We start from the raw sequence: 21,726 nt of genomic DNA on the forward strand, positions 1-21,726 counted from the left end.
AATGTTTCTATGAGGGATGAAATTTGGGCATAAAATATCACCATACCAATAACAATGTGATTTTATACCATGAATAAAATATTTAGAAAATAGGAAATATAGATGCCAGGGAGAAATGGCAAATTGGAACTGTCAAAAGAGATTACTGTGTGTCCTTTCGGTAGAATGCTAGGCATTGTCAGACTCTCCCTGGATAACCTGTTTCTAAAGGGTGTTCATCTTTGATTGTCTTCCTGGCCTGTTTTGCAACTATGAAGTTAGTTGTAGACAATGAATAGTTATATATGTGATTTTTCTCATTACAACTAGAATGATATATTCACTAGAGATATGACTGTTTTATGTGCATTAGAAAAGATGACCCCAATCATTATATTTATTGCCTTATAGTATATTAACCAGTTTTGGACAGATTAACCAATTTGTTTAAGTACTCCTGATTGTCTACACACTCATACACACAAACAGACACAACATATACAAATATGTATGTATATGTGTATATGTATCTGTTCTTCAAATTTCTCTTTAAATCAGTTTACTCTCTTACTAGTTTCTTCATTAATTAATAAGTTAAATAAAATCTTTAATTTGTGTTCATTTTATATTAATATCATAGCCATGATTTTCCCTTTTGAAACATATTTTAGCAGAGGGTTTTTCTAATATGAAGTGAATGCATTTAAAGAAAATCAGAGTGTTACTGGGAAAATGTTTGCCAATTTTAGATAAATTTAGTGTCAGACACACAGGACCAACCAAATTACTTGTGAATGTGAATGAGGTGATGAATCAGGTTTAGAAAATCCTTAACCTCCAAGTAATACAAGATTAAATGTGTTAAGGATTAAAACAATATTAAGTTCCTCATGGATCATCACATTTCTTTTTTTGTAGTTCATTGAACCATACAATGAACCTGAAATATCTGAATTAACAGGTACTAGAAGTTAAAATGTTACCATATTAAATAATGACCCTCAAAGGAATTTATGGCCAATAGAAGATCAGAAGCATTCCAGGCATTAGAATATGTTCGATTTGTAAAAGAGAAACACACACACACACACACACACACACACACACACAGATGTACATTTACACAAACACAAGTAAACAGACCCAATGCTGTGCAAAATTGTTAAATGTCCCCCAAGCAATATACTTTCAGTGTATCACATTTAGCTAAAACTTAGAGTGAGAATGAATTATCAGACACCCTTGCAACAGCCCTTTCCCCCATACACTATATTGAAAAAATACGTACAGTCTGGGCTAGTTTCGAACTCAAACTTGCGACTGTTGGTCCCAAATCCAGCTGCGGTCCGGGCTCGGATTTGGAATACATACGTAGTATCAGGCTTGAGGCTACTGATGGTAACATTTGTGCCTCTTGCCCTGAGAATTGTATAACTTGTCTCTTGTTCCTGCTTTGAGGTAAGAAAAATCATGTTAAAATCGAATCTTCCTAATGCTGTCAAATGGTAAAAAGGTGAACCACTCAAAACCAATTCTTTCAAATTTTTAACACAGCTCATAGGACAGATAAAAGAGGTGACAATCATTTAACTTTCTGAATGTAATAGAGGCTTTTTTTTTTTTTTTTTTTTTTTTTTTGCGGTACATGGGCCTCTCACTGCTGTGGCCTCTCCCATTGCGGAGCACAGGCTCCGGACGCGCAGGCTCAGCGGCCATGACTCACGGGCCCAGCCGCTCCGCGGCATGTGGGATCTTCCCAGACCAGGGCACGAACCCCTGTCCCCTGCATCGGCAGGCGGACTCTCAACCACTGCGCCACTAGGGAAGCCCTAATAGAGGCATTTTTAAGCAAAAAAAATATTTACAGAATTTCCCAACTTGGATAAAATAATTTGTTCCCTGCACATAATGCAGGAAAATTTAGTTTTCATTTTTACCAATTACTGAATATGTGGATGAAAATAAGTTCTCTTCAAAGCTGAGGCTGAATGAAAGCTTCAGTCTAATTCCAAGAATAAACTTACAAAGACAAAAATACCCCCTTGAATTAAACTTAACAGGAATGTCCTACTGATTCTCAGAAAATATTTCCATTAACTGTAAAATATTAAACTTAAAAAGGTCCAGGTTTTATGTATAAACTCTACATTAATAACTTTCTTAGTATCAGCTATATTTGCACTGTGTTTAATCTAAGTCACTATGGTTTGTAGAGACTAAAATCTTCAGATAAAAGTCTAGAAATATTTCCCAAAAGGATTTACATTGTACTTTAGGAGATTCACACTGCACATTAATTGTAAAGACTTTTTATGTCAAGCCTTGTTTACCAAAATGGACTTCCAGGAATTGTGTTTTTCCTTTAACATACGTTAGTATATGAGCACTTTATGGGTCACCTAATTTCAAGTAATGGTGGAATATCCCTGTACCTGGTGTGGGACCTAGAGTGGGTGATATAGAACAATGCATATCCTCAACCAAAACTAAATAGAATATTACAGAAAAAATGTAGTGTGTTATGGATACTTTTTAGTTAAAAATGCTGGTTATGTATCAGATAGCATTTGAGTTAGTATATAAATAATGAAGAGGGCTGAATATATTTATTTTGTGGAAATCATTATTTCATGTGTTAAAAATAATTATTAATCATATACCCAGAACATGGCTCTGTTCATCATCATTAGTGAACTAAACAGTCAAGAAAGCTAGACTTTGTAGAGCTTAAATTCTAGCAAAATGCTCAAAATATTTCTAAGCATTATATATATATTTGGAAATAATTTTAAAATTTATGAATGTATGCTATAAAAAATGTTTATATAAAGTATATTAAAAATAATATTACACATAAATATGCATCAAATTTAAAATGCTTAGAGAATAATAGATTCAGTCATTCTTTTCCTGCACTAATTAATATTGTTTTAAAATATGGATGTATATTGTGCTTTGTTAGTGGAGTTTGAAATAAGTTCAGAAAATGCTTTATGTTTGTAAAAGATATGAAGGTAGTTTCGTAGTATTTTTGAATCAGCTTCATAGATCTACAAGTTGGGTGTTCCCTGGCTCTACTATCCAATCTGAACTAAGGTGCATCATTAATTGTCTTTTTATTTTGTTGTATCATCTATAAAACATGGATTCTTATATTTGCCCAGTCTATCTTGTCACACTTTTAAAAAGAGAAGATCATGATCAAGTGAGTACTTGACAGTACCACAGTGGATCACTGAAAGCTAGGAGATAACTTATTTATACTATGATTTTGGCACAGTGAGGTTTATAAGGTCTCACTTTCTTTCAGTGAAAGAGACATACCTTTTTCCCTGTAGGGGGCAGTATGAAAAAAAATGGGATCACATTTGTGAAATACATTAACTTCAATAAACAGAATAACTATATAGTGCAAAGGAATGTTTATACGTTGTTTTTATTTTTGGACAACTGACCATACCACTAATTCTCATATCTCTAAAATAATCCATTTTCATGTAGAGGAAGGTATGCAATACAGGGGAAAACATACTACATGAGGAGTCATGGCTGCCAGAATTCAAAACAAAGATCTAATGTTTATTAGCAGTGAGGCTGTGAGAAATAATAGATAATGCCATCAACTCTCAGTTTTCTTATTTGTAAAAGAACCTATTTGCCCACTTTCATCAGATTATCAGACAGCTCAAAATAATGTATGCAGAAGTAGTCTGTAAATATAAACTATATCAACTCACAATTTGTTTTTATTTCATTTTAAAATACTTTGTAAACTGCAGCAGATACACAAATATGTCATGTTCATATTGGTAGCTATAAAACCACCCAGCTCTAATGATAAGATTTGAATACATCTTGCTTTCAAACCTAGCCATAATTTATAACCAGGGAGAAATAAGTGGTACTTAGAGTGATGAAATACTATGCCTTAAATTCTACTTATAAATAATCGTGTACCTATTTTTTATAATTGCATTACTGAACCACAATTTTATGATGTGAGGCAAACTTATCTACCCACTCTCATCTACATTTCCTTGTACAAAGTCAAGAAAGCTTTCCATCATCAGTTCAATAACACAATCGTTTCGTTATTAATTCAATGTTCCTATCTGTATTGAAGGAAATTCATGTGAATGTGAAGGTCAGGAAATGATGCTTAAGGCAATGAACTCAGGAATAATTCATCAATAGATTAAGGAATCGCTATATAATAGTTGGTAGAACAGGGGTCTCAGTGTGGAAGGACACAAATGTCATCTCTAATACCATAACTAGATGACTTAACGCTTGATAGTGACATCTTTTGCTATGGCTTATTGTTATAGAATGGAGGATATTTGACACAATGATTTCTAAACCCTCTTCTACCTATAACTCAAAGGTATCACACGACCAGAATTCTAAACAGAGCTCTTTCACTTGCTAGCAGTGTCATTGGTTTCTCTGAAAGAGCACACTCATGATTAGGTAACCTCTTTCCCTACACAACTCAACCCTTTAACATTATCTCCCCACCTTTTCATAGTATTTGACCTCATAGTCCAATATGATCCCATTAGGATGTTCAGGTTCTTGCCAGGATAAAGAAATGCTGTTTCTGGATGTCCGATCTTTCTTAATCGTCATGACAGGTGATGGAGCTGTAAAGAGAGGATGGGAGGGGATGATGGGATGAGGAAAATTAATCGGATTGGGAAGGGCAGTAAAGAAGAGCACAGAGGCAAGGGAACAAGCAAATGGAGTCTATTGTTGTTCTAATCTTTGGCAAGAAAGGACTATTTCCATTTCAAAGGCTCTTGAGTATTAATCTGGCCTCATATCAAGCCTCAGAAGCTGGATTATAGCCCTGGTACATACAGGCCTATGGAAAATGAGCTGAGATTTTCAGCTGCTGGTGGACTAGTGGCAAGTGAGCATATGTTTTCAATCTGCTACTATAATGTAAGCCATGAAATATATTTGATATATTAAAAAAAGAACAAAACATCAGGACTACCTATTTGTTATAACGTTGCAAAGTTATGAATGCCAGATTCTTCAGCTCATTGGTAACATTTTCACATGCAACTCTGTAAGAAGACTGGAATCCATTACGCACAAGGAGTCCCATGGTATCCATAGGTAATAATAATATTCAGGGTATTGTAAAATAGGTAGGATTTAGGACATAGTACAATAGATCTTGACTTCTGACAAAAATCTCTCATGAATAAAAATATATATCAGGAAGAAACAATCTCTGCTTTTACATTTTCATTTCTTAAAATATATATATATTTAGTAAGAAGTACTGAGGAAATGAGTACTCTTTGTGTCACAACTCTATAGATACATTTTGAGGCATCTTATTGGGGGATGACTCTATATTTGTTATGTTTTTCTATGCATTATCAAAAGTATAGAATATGAATAAAAAACTATCTGTTTGGATCAGATATCATAGGGTCATCATTCTTTTTAATGGAAGATTAAATATGTTTTAAGAGATATACTTCAAATGCTTCCATTAAAAAGAAAAATGCACACTATCCATCAAAGTACCTTTTGTTTCTATTTTTTTTTTAATAAATTTATTTATTTATTTTTGGCTGTATTGGGTCTTTGTTGCCGTGCATGGGCTTTCCCTAGTTGTGGTGAGCGGGGGCTACTCTTCATTGTGGTGTGTGGGCTTCTCATTGCAGTGGCTTCTCTTGTTGCAGAGCACAGGCTCTAGTCGCACAGGCTTCAGTAGTAGTGGCATGTGGGCTCAGTAGCTGTGGCTCGCGGGCTGTAGAGTACACGCTCTGTAGCTATGGTGCACGGGCTTTGTTGCTCCGCGGCATGTGGGATCTTCCTGGACCAGGGATTGAACCCGTGTCCCCTGAATTGGCAGGTAGATTCTTAACCACTGTGCCACCAGGGAAGTCCTACCCTTGGTTTCAAATCTCAATCTTGCTACAATGGCCAACCAAAATACCTCACTGTGGGGTTCGGTGGCATTCTGCTGTAATGCAATGCAGCAAAATAAATTACAAACATGAAACAAACAAAAATGTAGAATTCTCAGGCACATCAACCGCTGAATTGTTTTCATTGCTAAAGGACATATTTTTTTATAGATTTTTCTCAAATCAAGGACTATTAGAACCCAGTATATTTGTATTCCCTACAACAGCTAGCAATAAAGTTCCCTATATGTTGATTTGATGTTTCTATGATTATTACTTGACGACTTTTGCATCCAACCTCTCACCTAAATTGTTCCTGTCTATAAATGCCTTTCATTTTTATTCTTCACTTAAAAATAGAGCTTTCATTAAACTTGCCTTGTGACACTTTTTTAGAAAGTGTAAACCTAAACAAAAGATCTATTGCAGTACATTTTCCATCCACCTATTTCCATTATTTGGAAGATCTTCTTATGAACTTTTGTAATTAAAGCCTCATAACTTTAATGGCCAGGGGATGATTACTTAATCTTTTTCCAAAGAAAAATGTAGGTGTTGCTTTTCTGATAGAAAAGTAAAATCATTTTCTTATTCACATCTTGCTCCCATTAACAATTAACATTCTTTCATGTAACTTGATGTAATTTACCTTTTATGTTCACTTTCTGTCTATTCAATATTATTGTTGTCTTTCTCAAACTGGCTTCACAACACCCCCAGCTCTCACCCCGAGGCAGTTTGCTGCTCTGAAACTGATTCTAAGCAAAGGATAAGTTATTTTGGTTATATTTAGTTAAAATTTTATAAACATATTTGAAGTTTATAAACACGTCACTGAGTTAGAAATAAATAACAGGTACATTAAATTTTTAAGAATTAATTTCTTTTTACTTACTCTAATACTTAGAAAAATCAATTTATTATTTAATCGTTAATAGAATAATTTCATCCCCAATTGTCCTTGGAACTAAATTTTGCTTTTTGTACAAAAATAATGGAGAAATTCCACTAACTTTCCTCCTGAAGTAAATGCATTAATAGAATAACTTCTAATGTGTGCTTACAGAGCATTTCAAAGAAGCTGAATGTTGGAACACTTTCCTAGTAAACCCATGGAGACCCTCCCTACTTCGTTTCATACCACCGTGAACCTGGTTTCTTTTTCTTAACAGTTAAAATACATTTTCAAAGAAGGTTTGAAAATGAACAGGTATAGCATCTCTCCTCAGAAAAGAGGAGAGAGAAAATAATTCATTCATCCAAGAACAGTTGTGAAGAAGATTGTATTAACTTTTTAATGAAAGCTTTCCAGGCTCTTTTGGGGATCTGCTTAAATTTTATTGCTTCTGCACTGGGCAAGACTTTATAACTGTTGAAATTCTTCAAAGGTCTTTGAGCAAGCTGCAGTGCCCTGTTGGACTGTAATAAATAGCCTTTTGTAGTTCCACACTTACTTAAGTAGAGGCAATTGCTCGACGCTTGTGCCACCTCTAAGTTAAATGAACCTTTTCGGATTGCTGCTTTTAGGCCCCTGTTAAGTCATTTGTTCTGCTCTTTTAATACACACCCCTTGTACTGGCTGCATTTCAGCAGTTTCAACCCAGTGCACCAGCTGAAATCCTGTTACATTTAGGTAATGATCATCAATATTTTAATATTAATAAATAATTAACAGAAATTGTTTTTCTCTCCCCTAATAAATAATTTTAAGACATAAGAAAACACATGTAGCAAGAGAAAAATTCCATGGGCACTCCACAGTATCCACGCTTTCTAAAATGTTTTCTAGAACACTTCTTAATTCATGTCTTGAAGTATAATTTATCCATACTTGCTCATGTGTTGTAATACAATTTGTAACATTGATGAGAAACGGTGATTTTTTTTTTTTTGGTTCGTTTTTAGGTATCTAAGAGTGATGTGTTCAAAGTAATTTTCAAAATTCATAGAAATTCTTATTTTTCTGTATAAAAGAATGTGATACAATTTATATCAATGATGCAATGTATATCTTACATTTGATTTATTTTATTCTCATTTCTCTGTTTTTTCTAAATTTGTGATTTGAAAGAGTGGTGGGTAATAGTTGTACAGAATGAAAAAAAATCCTAAAGTTAGAGAAATGCTTGGAAGGAGAGTGAAAAGTTACTGAGGCAGAGGAAGCATAGGTTTTCCCTGGTGAAATGCTGGTGTATAAGCTAAAATAGCAATTACTGATGAACATTTCAACAGCCCAGGATTAAGAGATTTATGCTGGTGACTTTTATATACCTCAAATGATATATTATTACAATGATTCTCTTATTAACAGGAAGAAGTTGATGAAGTTGATGACTAAGTAGGTTGCTATGAAACGGGTCCAGGAATTTACACAGTTTAGTGAATGAATAGTTTTGTAGGGGAAGAAAAAAAAGAATAAAAATTAAAACAGTAGGAAGATAATAATTTTTAGTAAGTTAATAACTCTAAAGTAATGTCTGGGTGTGTAACATACATTTTTGTTGTGTTGGTATTTGAGAGGGAGCAAATATTTGATCCTTAGCTTTTGCTATTCTGAGTATAATTGGATATACGTGCTCTTTGGAAAATAAAGAAAGGAGATATGATATACTTGTAAAGTGAAATTTTTATTTTTAACTAAAATATTTCTTAAAAGAATACAAATACAAGAGAAAAACAGTGAAGGTTGGGAGGGAAGAAGAAGCCCATAAATCATACAGTTAATCACCCTCCATGAAGTTTTTCTGAACTTTCTCCACACCACTGAAAAATTCGGAACACTCTGAGTACTGACAAATTTCTTAACTTGCGGTGTCACAATGAACTTGCTCATGGCTCTCTCAATTCATTCTTTAAAATTTTTCTTAGGTCACGACATAGGACTCGACAGATATTTCACCCCATGTTATCTAGTAATATGTGTTTTGTGAAAGCTGGTATCAAAATGCTTTTCAATTGCTGTTCTAAGGAGACATACCTTTCTGGGAACCAAGGGTTGAATTATTCCCTGAGTATTTTCTTCCCTATTTCCAGGCCACTGTAATGGCAGTTTCTTGAATCAGAGACATGCATGACTAGTCCAGAAGATAGACAGAGAAGTATAACCCTTAATAATTCATAATTGAACCCCAGTTATTTATTTACAGAGGAAGAGTAAGATTTTCTCTCAATGTCCGCCTAGCCTGAGCCATTGATTGCATCTAATGTAATAATAGAAAAGCAAATTACAATGGGCAAGCAAAGATGTCAGGCTAAGAAAGGTTTCTATGTAAAGAGATCTGGTTAGAGATGGGGTTTGTGTAGCTCACAATTTGTATTTGAATCACACAATACTTGTGCATCCAAATCTACTGTCAAACGTGGAAAGGATTTATTATTTTAACTATGGTGTTTTTAAGAGACATTTACCCTTATTCTGTAACTAAAATATGACCCATCCTTAGAATCAGGAAGTCAAAACTTCAAAATTCAACTCTAAGGATCTGGTTTGGTTCGTTTGTTTTTATTGGGACTTTTCTCTTTCTGGGTCTGGGAATTTCTAATGAACCTCTAAGGTGTCTCTGTGGTTTAGAGATTGGACAAGTTAAAGTAATACGAAAAAAAGGCTCAGTATGTCTTTTTCTAAGGGAGCCAAAACTTTAAAAAATTATCTCCATGGGAAAATATCATCGAGTAAATGGTTGAAAGATTTTTCCTTTGAATCAGGCATGCCTTTAAAAGCATGCCTCTCTTATTATTTTGTACCATTCATTACAATACCCACTTAAGAACATTCCCTTAGTTTTTTTCAGAAGTGGACATTTCTATAAAGTCCAGAAACACTCTTGAGTTTGAATGAGCATAATCATTCATAGCTTAATGTTCTCCATCTTACCACCCCTATCCTGATTTCCCCAACTTGTTCTCTGGAATTTCCTGTTTTGATCCCAGGACTCACCATTTTTACAGCCTACCAGTTTGAATTTCAGAGTTATACTTCTTTATATATTCTCCCTCACCAATAACACTGTATGCCAATCAACTTCAGCATCTGAAAGTCGATGAATTTTCTTTCTACCCAGTTATAGTTCTTTCAGCCCTGCTTCAGTTCAAACCATTGCCATCTTTCACGTGCATTGGATTCTGTGTCTCTCATCTCAATCTTTCCAGAACTTCCCTCAATTTTCCACACATTTTTGATTTTTTATCATTTTATAAAGCAAATAAAACATTAACCGTCTTTTCCTTCAAAACCTCATAATTTCAAATCAGTTTTCCTAAACTTGTTAACTAAAAAATAAGTTTCAAAGTAAAGGTCTAGCAATCTATATTTTGAAGAATTTGATGTCAGAAATCTCTTAAGATCACACATTTGGGAAATTCTGGACTACAATAGGATATGTAATTTGAAATTAATTACATTATTATTTAAGATTCCTCATTAGACTGTAACATACATACCAGATTTATCATTTATTGCTCGCCTTTCAAACTAAAATTCTAAAGACAATTCCTTAGGCCACTGCCTACAATTGTACTTGTAATATACTCCCTGTCTGGAACACTCAATCTCTTCCCTTTTCCACTGGAAAAATCTCTTCTACTCATTATCCTTAGAAAGGCATTGCTAATATACAGCTTTTTTTGAGTCCCTTAGGCAATAGTTAATCAGCTCCTTCCTCTGTTCTGATATATAGTATAGTTTTTCATTCTCTTATTATTTAGCCCATCTCATTGTGTTGCAATTATACCATTTGCTTACTAGTGTGTCTTCCCATTAGATTGTAAGTTCCTCAGAGTCTTTAGTGCCTAGCATCACACCAACTGTACATAAATCTATTTATTCAGTTTGGTTAGCTTTGAAAAAAATGTACAATATATTTTGTGACTAGTTCCTTTGAAAGATAATCCTATTTAACTCCTGATTTATTATTAAAATAATAAAATTCAAACAAAAATGAAAATTGTAAGATGTTAAACAGATACCTTTTTCTATAAAATTATATCATTTATTTTGTATAGTAAAGAGAAAAATAATTTTCTAAACTGAATCAATAGTGCTGGAAGAAAAACATTCTAAAACGTATACATTGAAAGTAAATTTTGAGCAAGACCTCTCCAGAGGGGAAAATTCTGGTCAAAATTTTAGGCTTCTTAGTTCTAAATTTGTAAAATCTTTAAAATTTTCATTATTAAAATTTGAATATTCCAGAGTAGTTTTAAAAATTGGAGAATGCAGTTAAAATGTATAATCTCATTCCCATCTCAGCATGGAGCAATAAAAGAGAAAGAAAACAGTAGTAATAGAAGAGTTCATTTCATAGATGTTTATTGCATGAATTCATCAAAAGAGATGCTGTTTTTCATTTTTCAATTGATCTTTAACATTAAGTTCTCCTTCTTTTAATATCATTCAATATCCTCTTACAATCGGATCAATCTTCAATACGTTGTTTAAAAAAAATCTAGTTCTTCCTCTCCTTTACTCTCACACTACTACCATACTTATCACACTTCTGACACTTCTGGTCAGCAAATGTGTAGGTTTCCCCACACTAATCAATTCTGATTTGGTTTCCTACAATTTAACTGAATTTTGACACTATTTACTTGCAAGTAGTGTCATATTCCACACATTAAAGGCTGAATCTCATAACACTGCCCCTCACCTCAGATGCTAATCACAATGAGAAGCTTCCCAGGTTACCCACAATTTCTGTGTGACTTGGCTACAAATTGGAGGTTCCCATGACCCTCTGCTCTGGCTCAATTAATTTGCTAGAGTGGCCACAGAACTCAGGGAAACACATTTACCAGTTTATTAAAGAGTATGATAAAGGATACAGAAGAACAACCAGATGTAGAGACATAGGGCAAGGTCTACGAGGCTCCTAAGTTCAGGAGCTTCTGTCTCTGTGGAGTTGGGGTGTGTTCACTGACCTGGAAGATCTCCTAACCCCATACCATTGGATTTTTATGGAAGCTTCATCACGTAGGCATGATAGGTCATTAACTCTATTTTCAGCCCTTCCCCCTTATCAAGGGAATGGGGTGGGCTGAAAATTCCAGGCTTCTAATAAAGGCTTGGTCTTTCTGGTGAGCAGTCCTCCTCCAGAAGACATTCAGGAGCCCACCCAGAGTCACCTCATTAGAACAAAAGACACTCCTATCACCCAAGAAATTACAAGAGCTTCAGGTGCGTGGTGTTAGGAACTGGGGTAGAAGACAAAAGGACAAAAGATGTTCCTTGTACTCATCACTTAGGAAATTGTGAGTTTTAGTAGCTCTGTGCCAGGACCAGGAGGCAGAGAACAGTATATACATTTTCTATAATCTCCATATGTAATATGGCTTTGAAAATCTATGGGAGGTAATCATAGGTTTCTAGATATAATTCTTCACTGTGAAAGAGGTTAATAGTGACACATAGCTATTTTTAAGGGTTTTATTATCCACTAAGAGTTAAGTCTAAAATAAAAAAACCTTGTAGGTAGGAAATAACAGAAAGTAGAGCAAATAAAGATTTCTTTTAAAACTAGTTGTCTTTGAAAAATGCAGCATACCAGCAAAACTGTCATAAAATATTGAGATTCCTGGAGACATTATATACATTTATAGCATCAGTATATTTTAGAAAAAAAATAATGTTCCTTGGATTTGCTGAGATATTCTACAATATTCTTCTCTTTAAGTCCTTTGAAGAGCCATGAGTACTCTCAACATGCCTGTAGTCTCTGAGTCCAGTGAGCCCTAATCAAGGACTTCATGCATGTACAAGGCGATGAAAATGGCAGGTAGTTATTCATAATGTGTGTGTGTGTGTGTGTGTGTGTGGTGTTTAGCCTAATGTTCTCTATTTACACAGATAATGTGATGCTGCTGGAGGGTCTAGCTGTCTTTTAACAGGAGACAACTAAAATTAAATTACATCTAGGGCATTCTTTTCCTTCATCGATTACACATGAAGCATAAAGTTCTCTTAAAATTCCTAGACAGGTAGACATTGAGCTCTGCATGTATTATTTTAAACTATGCAATATTCTTTACATTACTTCTGAAAATCCACACTTCACACTTCTAAGGTCTGAGCCTAAATTTAGAAAAATGCATTCCAGAGATAATATACATGGAAAGGATAGAATCTTCCCTCCCAGAGAGCCGAAAGTTGTCTGAGAAATTCCTCACTTCATAAGATTTCTAAATATCTTACAATTTCCAGAAGATACAACTTGGCTTTGGGAATAGCAATATGTCTTAATCCTGAATTTTTCAAAGTTCTTCTTGGATAAACTTCCTAGTTATTCTATTTAGAAAATCTGCTTTGATAGGATTTTTTTTGTTTTGTTTTGTTTTTTGTTTTTTGTTTTTTGTTTTTGCGGTACGCGGGCCTCTCACTGACGTGGCCTCTCCCGTTGTGGAGCACAGGCTCCGGACGCACAGGCTCAGCGGCCATGGCTCACGGGCCCAGCTGCTCCACGGCATGTGGGATCCTCCCAGACCGGGGCACGAAACCGTGTCCCCTGCATCGGCAGGCAGACTCTCAACCACTGCGCCACCAGGGAAGCCCTGTTTTGATAGGATTTTAATATCCCAAGTTCCTAACCAATGTAGGATTGTAAGCTTGTTGTCTTCATTCAGCAGCTTCCACAAAATAAAGACAATAGAGTAGAAACTTCAAAACCGAAGTTAATAATCCAAGTTTAAATACTAAATATGAAATCTTGGGCAAAATCAAATGATATACAACATTTAGTACAGGCAAAATTATTTTAGTATAGATGTCGCCAAAGAGTGAGAGGAGCAGCTGTTGAATACAGATAATAGGGATGTGGTGGGGAAAAGGGTGATGGTACAAGATCAAGACCAGATGAATGAAGAGAAAGCTTCAGTCAAGAACTAGGCTAACCACAGTGTGAGGTTTTGTTTGTTTGTTTCAAAGGATTGCTGAGGTAGTATGTCTGTTCTGACTCAAGAGTCCTTCAGGAGTAGAGTGGCCACGTTCCAGCACAGGACAGAAGGGACTAAATCTGGACTACGGTGGTATTCTCTGTGGAGCTTCTGACAGGCAGCCTGCTGCCTTCTAATTATGTGCAGCAGTGGACTTTACAACTTTATACAACTTACAACTTTAACGCACCTTTGGAGCAAAAGAGGACTGCCGTTGACCCAGCTTCCGCTTTACAGATAATGGCAAGAAAACTAGCCTGAAAGGCTACCCTCTTGGGTCTTGGGTTGTTTGGTTCATGTGTTCAAGCAGAACAGAAAGGAGGACAAATTTACAATATATTATGTATGTTATATTTAGAAAATAGACAAAATATATACTGGTCTTAAGTAAATTAAACTTTTATTCACAAATTATAACTATAAAAGGAAAGGGGGCACTGATAGAAATACTCTGTATTTTCACAGGGGTAGATATGTTTATTAAAAGTCATTTAATTTTCCTTACAGTTAAGACAATTCACTATATATAAATGTTACCTCAATTTAAAAAGAATTAAAATATATGATTTGCATAATTAGGTCTTAATATTGATATGTCACACTATTAACTATATTTTCCCTATTTTCTGTTTTTTGTTTTTTTTTTGCGGTACACGGGCCTCTCACTGTTGTGGCCTCTCACGCTGCGGAGCAGAGGCTCCGGACGCCCAGCGGCCATGGCTCACGGGCCCAGCCGCTCCGTGGCACGTGGGATCTTCCCGGACCGGGGCGCGAACCCGTGTCCCCTGCATCGGCAGGCGGACTTTCAACCACTGCGCCACCAGGGAAGCCTTATTTTCTGTATTCTTTATGCTCTGGCATCTGGAGCCTTGCTGACCAGGGATAGGCTGCCTCTCCCAGGGTTAGCCAATTCCTAGAAATGGCAAAGACTGGCCCAAGAGTGTGCCTCTCATACTGCAAACTAATCAACACATTACCTTCTCCATCTGGCTCTTATGCTGTACCAGGAAATATTCCTCTGCCCCAATCATCCTAAAACCAGGTACCAGACAACTAGAGAAAGTCCTTATACCTCACAGTCTACTGCTGAAATTATTCAAACTAGCCAATCCTAACTAAGTATACTTACCTTATCTCCCCTTGCCTTGCCTTTCTTACAAAACCAGAGTAAAGGCTCTTGCCCATGCTTTTTCCTTGCTCCCTCTACCTCCTGACTGACCCTGGTGTTTCTCTGTGTGGTCCTCCAAGGTATGACATGCCCCTTCCTCTTGGGGACTGTAAATAACAAACTACCTTTTCAATAGCAATTATTTCCTTAATCTGCTGGCCTTACTATACCTGAATAATAATAAAAATTACATTTTAAAATAATCACTGTAGTGGAATAGCATCTAGATGTTTTTTCAAACAAATAAAAGACCTCTTCTTGACAGACAGCTAATGCGGTATCTAAGGAAATACGTGGTATGCACACAGTCTTGCAGTAATTATTTTTTTCTTACTTTATTCAAACCCAGAAACTGCTATGATGCACTGTCTTTGATGTTTAACCAACACTCAGGTTTAAAATCTACCCGTAGAAGCTTTGATAAAACACATTTTTAACCTATTATGCTATTTAAGGGAGAGGTACTTCTGCAATTATAGGCTTTCTGCCTGTTGGACACCAGTATCTCTGCCCATTAAATCCATGATTTTAGTCAAACTTCATTGTTAGATACTAGACACTAAATCCTAAGCTGACATCCTTATCTGGACCTTCTCCTAGTTGGTTTCATTGAGGCCCAAGGTAAACAATTTTGTTCATTCTTTGCTGGATCCTTTCATTTTTATAAGTAAGAAAAGAAGACAGAGAAAATGATATCACAGTGTGTCAGTCCAAAATTCTTTAAGGCACCACATATAAACACTCTTGTAGTAGGATTAGTTGGGGTTTGTGTCACAGGTAATAAATAGCTAACTTTAACTGAGGTACTGAAATTTGAAACACGTACACACACACACAGATTTATGCATGCAGGCCTTTGTATAAAATCAAGTCCAGTCCTACAATAACTTCACTCTCACTTATATATGTTCTTGGTTGAGTGAGAAATTGATTTATTCCTGAAGGAATGACAATTGTCCTTATAAGTATCATATCCATGAGTGAGCAACCATTACTTTACTCTTCACTGTTGTATGAATCATGAATTTTTATAACGCATTTTCCCCCCATAAATGTACACCATAGAAGTATATGTTGCATCTAAATAGTATTGATCCTGTGTGTGGAAGCAGAAAAAAATGTTGAGAAATTCTGCCTAGCATATGGCTTGTATAGGCCTGGCCTATATGGCTTGTGTATGCCTAGCAATTCTACCTTGAGTGCAACAGAGACTAACTGAAGCAGGGAGGGAGGTCCTTTTTAGCAATCATGTAGGTTGATCCCTTCCTTTAGGGAAGTAAAAGCCCAAACCTCCCATAACAGGAAATCTGCAAAGTCTGGTCAAACATTTGGAAATCAGATTTTCAAATTAACTCAGAGCTATCCAATTTACTTACATACAGAAATTCTCATTGGCTTGAAAAAAATGGGAAAAGGGAGTATTCCAGAAAAGAGAACATTTTTGATGGGTCATTATATAGAATGTAAAATGTTTTGATGACAATAAAATCATCTTTCTGAGTAGCCCTACTTCCATGTTGCTTTTATGCTAGGAACTTATTTATAATATAGATATACTCTTAACATAATAGTCTTTATTTGTTAATTCTAAAGAAGTCACCTGAAAAAATTTTAATAGGAAAAGGCTAAATACACTTAACTATACATGAATCCTAATATTCACTTCTGCATCATCCCAAACCCCTGATCAATTAAAATTTAACTAATTAATTACTAAAAAGAGGCTGTGTTTATTAATTTTTGCAGTCTAGCTGTCTGTAATTTGCAGGTGGGGAATATGCCAGTTTGAGTGTTTTGCATATTTATATAAAGAAAATGCACATCAACAGAGACTTACAGAGTCTCCAAAAGCAATTATGCCTGCAAAATTTCTCTTTTGGCTGTAAAATTTGCATTGCCCACGCTTGCACTTACTAAGACACTTCCCAAGCAAATTCCCTCATTCTTTGTCCCCTATCACTTGATTAAGAAATACAAACATTTAGTTGCCCTAAATAATATTTCATTCTCCACAAACAGAGATTTTTAAAACTGTAAGCAGAAAACAAAGAGGAAATTGCAGAGGCAGACTACCTGCTGTTTAATTTCCATGATGCCTGTGGCCTGACCTCTTTAGTTCCAGGCACAGGATTAATTTATCTAAAGAATTTTTGTCAAATACCTTTTTAGCTAGCCATGAATTTGGGAGTAATGCTAATTCTCAAGTCCATCCAAATAAGGAAAATGCATCAATACATAGTTTTGCAATTATGCAAACTTCACATAATTGACCTTAGAATTTTGAGAGCTGGAGCAGATTAGTTTTTACATGCCCCATAAAAATTTTAGCACATTAGAAAAAATAGCCTTAAGTTGTTCCATTTTTGGATTGCATAAAAAAGCAAAAAGGAAGTTATGCAGATACAAATATAGTAATACTTGTTTCATTTGAGTTTGGCTTTCATTTCAATGTTTATATTTGGGTTCCTGCATTTCTAATTCCCAATAGCTGACAAAAAATTGTCTTTAGTCTACATAGAACAGTTCTCAGACAATGCTGCATAATCTTCAGATTTTAGAGGAGAGACATTTCATTTTAACTGAGGTGTGGAAAAATTCTAAACATTCATTCCCAAGCTTGTGAACTGAACTTAAATCACTTTGTGTTGAGTTTTATTTATGAAAAAATAAATTCAACGTAAAGACTCAAATTAAAATTATATTTAAAAACTGAGTTAAAAATGCAGTGATGAGTTCATCATCATTACTTTTTGGAGGGCATAAAAATATTCTAAAACTTATTTATGGTGACAGTTGCATCAGTCAGTAAAATTACTGAAGATTATTGAATTGTATATTTGAAGTGGGTAGATTTCATGAAATGTAATATATACCTCAGTAAAGTTATACAAAAAAAAAAGAATAACCTGAAGTAAAAAGTATGCATTATTTACCAGAATTGAGAGGTGGTTAAATTAATTGCATGGCTTTGAATGATTTTGAACTTTTTCTTTTTTACTGTGCTCCATATATTTTATCTAATTTTCAGAATTGTTTGTTGAAAAAAAAACCCTGTATAAATTATTATACAGACAGGATAACTGGCCTGGTCTGTCAGATTTCTTCTAGAATTGAAAAACAATAAGCCAAAAATCATTATTATTCACATTGCACAGTCTGTGGTTTAGCTTTAGAAACATGCTTTTCAAGTTAAATTTACTTCAAAATGTACCTAGCTAGAAGAAAAAAATGAGGGAAAAATGCTAGAGGCAAAGCAAACCTGAGGTTGCGAAATCTGGCAGTCCATTCTCCAAACGCGACTGAGTTTTCCTATCCCTGTTACATTCTAGGGGGGCTCACAGTTGGTTTTCATATATGCGTTTATGGATCTGTGTACACATCTTGCTTTCCTGAATGGCTAAAGTATGGTACTTTACTCTTTGTTAACCTTAGAAATAACTGACTGTCAAACTGATTTGGGGCTCTATTGGCTTGGTTTAATCCTCTGAAAAGGGATCCTGAAATAAGAAGCCTCTAAGACCAGACGCTGGGTTCTAAACAATGTATAGAATTTGCAAATAGGTACATGTGGAATGAATATTCCATTAACATTTGTGCTCAATATAAAGCATCCAGTGCATAGGCAATTACACATAATAAAATGTTTGTGTTCTCTTCATTCATATTGTTTTTAAATGTACAGCCATAGGTTGGGAAGTGCTTTAGGTAATTTACCACTAGCTTTCTTGTGAAATGGTGGATCCTGAAATCAGATAAGAAAAAAAAAATCAACCCAAGTAAAACAAGTTTTGAACAACAAAAAATGAGCATGTCCTTATTGCAAAATCCATAGCAATTAAGCTTATAATAAGGGAAGTGACTACCAGAAAGACAGACACAGAAGGAAAATTGTGAGAAAAATTTTCCAACACATTCCATCAAAAGTCAGCAGGGTTTTACAGGAAACAATCAAATAATTGTAGAAAGAAAACATGCAACCAAAGAATTTATTCAGTTAACATCTATAATTTAACAAAATAACATGTTCAAAGTCATTTTTCTGAAGACAAATTAGAAGGCTCTATGGACTACAAATTGCTAACTAGCAATGTTCATGTAAGGAAATGACAAATCACATTGATGACAAACTATCCCAAGAGTGGCTGCTGCAAAAACTGGCAACTGACTACTTAATGTCAACTTTATTGGTAACTTTGAAATCTTAAAGCAACACATTTTAACCCAAATATCAGTGGAAAACATGCAATATAGAGGAGACTATGTTTGTTTTATTAAATACGAACATAAAACCACAAAAAACTGATGGATACAAATATTTTACGAAATTTGAACACAAATTATTTAAATCATATGAATCATCAGATCCAACACCAGTGAGAAAACTATATACCCATAGCTGATATGGAATGGAAGAAAACTGATGAAATGTAAAACCTGAATGTACTAGTTTTAAAAATCCAACACAAAAAGACTTATTTATATGTACACTCAATATATAATATATCTACCATCATATATATGTGTATATACATGTACATGTACCCTATGTAAAGCTCAATTACTGATACTTTTATATATTAGATTCACACATTATTTCATTTAATTCTAACAGCAATCTTAAAAGATGGGAATTTTTCTGATTTCAAAAAACAAAGGAAACCTAGAATTAAAAATATTAAGACACTCAACTAAAACATTAGCAAATTGTGGTACTCACATTCATTTTCACAAACTTCTCTCATTTCAGTTTTACCATTCATACTTTCCAGTTACACTTCGTAATATAAGCAATGAGATAATTTCTATTTAAATTTTATAGAAGATATAATTTATCTTCTATAAAAGTACATTTAAAAAAAAAAGTAGTGACTAGTATTTAATCCCATACTCTTTCTCTTTCCTACTACCCTACTGGATTAAGACTAAAGAAATATTCAAGTCGTTCCTCTAGAAAGACACTTGAGACAGCAGAATTTTATATATCATTTAATAAAGCAACAATCCTAGTTAGTCTTACAGCTCTCCTTATCATGGTTCTAAGGTCCTTCCTAAATTAATAATGTAATAAATACTATTTTACATGTTCCTTTTTGCATATATTTGATTAATTCTTTAGTAAAAATCATTAAATATCATAAAATGATTTCATTCCAGAGAGGCTGTGTGTCTATCACCTGTCAGGTATGATGGAATGGTTAAAGCAGTTTACAATGGTTAAAACAATGTAAAAGGTGGATGTGGAGCCCACCTTTATGGAGATGGAAAATATTCTCATCACTAGAATTGGGTTTCTTTACAAATTACTATCTGATACCTTCTGCTCCCCTATATGCATATGGAACTTATCATCTCAGTTAAAGACTAGCTGATATGAAGTACTCCAAACCATTCAATTCCTAATGAGCATATTTTCTTGGTGTCCCAACAGTATCCCTTTGGAATTTACTATTGTAGGGTAACTTTCCTATCTCAAGCTGCCAGCATTTCACTCCATTTGACTGAGGGCTTTCTTTGGCCATCAGAGTCAGCTCTGCCCAAGCACTTCAGGCTGGAAGTTCTAAGAATTAATACTCCTTCAATTAGTTCTCATCCTTGGGACAGCCTCAGTCAAGAACAGATAAAGCTTGGATATTTATACCTAGATGTCTTATCTTCTGTTGAATGGCATAACTCTGAAGCAAATGTTCTACACTGACTCTCACTGTTCAGCAGCAGAATTAAATTCCAGTCTTCCACAGGGTAACTTGACCAATACCTGACCCTTCATAGGTTGCCTTCCTTTCCCTGTTTTATTTTCATACTCCCCTACCTGTAGAAGAAGCCAAACTAAGGCTTCTAGAAGAAGACAAACTAAGACACCTCGGGTCTCTGAAGATACTCAGAATATTGATGAGAGCTGAGACCATCTTGAACTCTATTTAGATTTTCAAGACATTTACACAGTTTGTTTCTATTCTAGTTAATAGCAAATACTGTCATTAGAAAGTCTCTGTATTCATTGGGTCTTTGTTTAGGGAAACCAAACACAGACACACAAACAGATATAACAAGTGCGGTTACCCAGAGCTAACATACACACACATATACACACTCCTACCCCAGCACCATCAATGCCTCAAACTCACTCCTGAGAGTTAGAAGTTATAACACAGATATTAGAAATTACTTGAGTAAGAGGACTACAGTTGCTACAGTGGGATAAAAAGATGGTTTTTGGTGTTACCTAGAACTTTAGTGGCATCATTTTTGTTCAATTAGACCTCTACTTTTCTAACTACTCTAGGTAGAGGTAACTCTTTTGGACCAAATGGTTAGTTTTTTGTTTTTTTGTTTTGTTGTGTTTGTTTTCTTTTTTTTAATCCTGTCCTTCTATGCTCAGAATACAGCATTCCCAAGTTAGAAAAGCAGAGGTGCTTTGTTATTTAGCCATTCTTGGGTATTTGTAGGCAAATACCAGACGTATCATGACAATGTGTCCTCAAACAGGAAGTAGGCATCACTGTGCACACCAGACCCATGACATTTTTTAAATGGAATACAGAGAACAGAGCTCCTCTGATCTGCTGAAACTTGATTTCCTGTTCTTTGATAACATTGCTAGAATATCTCGTAGCTTCCTGTTAACTTTCAGTTTTTAATGCCCAGTGTATACCATTATAAAACATCAATATCCTGGGTGAGAGAGAAAAAACTTTGCACTTTTATTCCTTCTTTCTCTCTTCT

At 34.9% G+C, this 21,726-nt stretch overlaps 1 protein-coding gene across 2 annotated transcripts in view; it reads right to left on the bottom strand.

Annotated features, from left to right (window-relative positions):
• Positions 1 to 21,726, bottom strand: part of EPHA3 (EPH receptor A3) — a gene marked incomplete at its 5' end in the record, with an annotated part of 363,089 nt that overhangs the window by 75,959 nt on the left and 265,404 nt on the right. The window contains 2 exons of one of the 2 annotated variants that reach the window (XM_082655447.1): positions 1,268 to 1,427; positions 4,498 to 4,622. In XM_082655447.1, coding sequence (XP_082511573.1) covers positions 1,268 to 1,427; positions 4,498 to 4,622 — 285 coding nt within the window. Of the gene's footprint in view, positions 1 to 1,267; positions 1,431 to 4,497; positions 4,623 to 21,726 lie in introns of both variants that reach the window. The other variant, XM_082655446.1, reaches the window with a different exon arrangement.

This window comes from Grampus griseus, assembly GCF_964374135.1.
Source record: "Grampus griseus genome assembly, chromosome: 5".
Taxonomy (NCBI): Eukaryota; Metazoa; Chordata; class Mammalia; order Artiodactyla; family Delphinidae; genus Grampus; species Grampus griseus.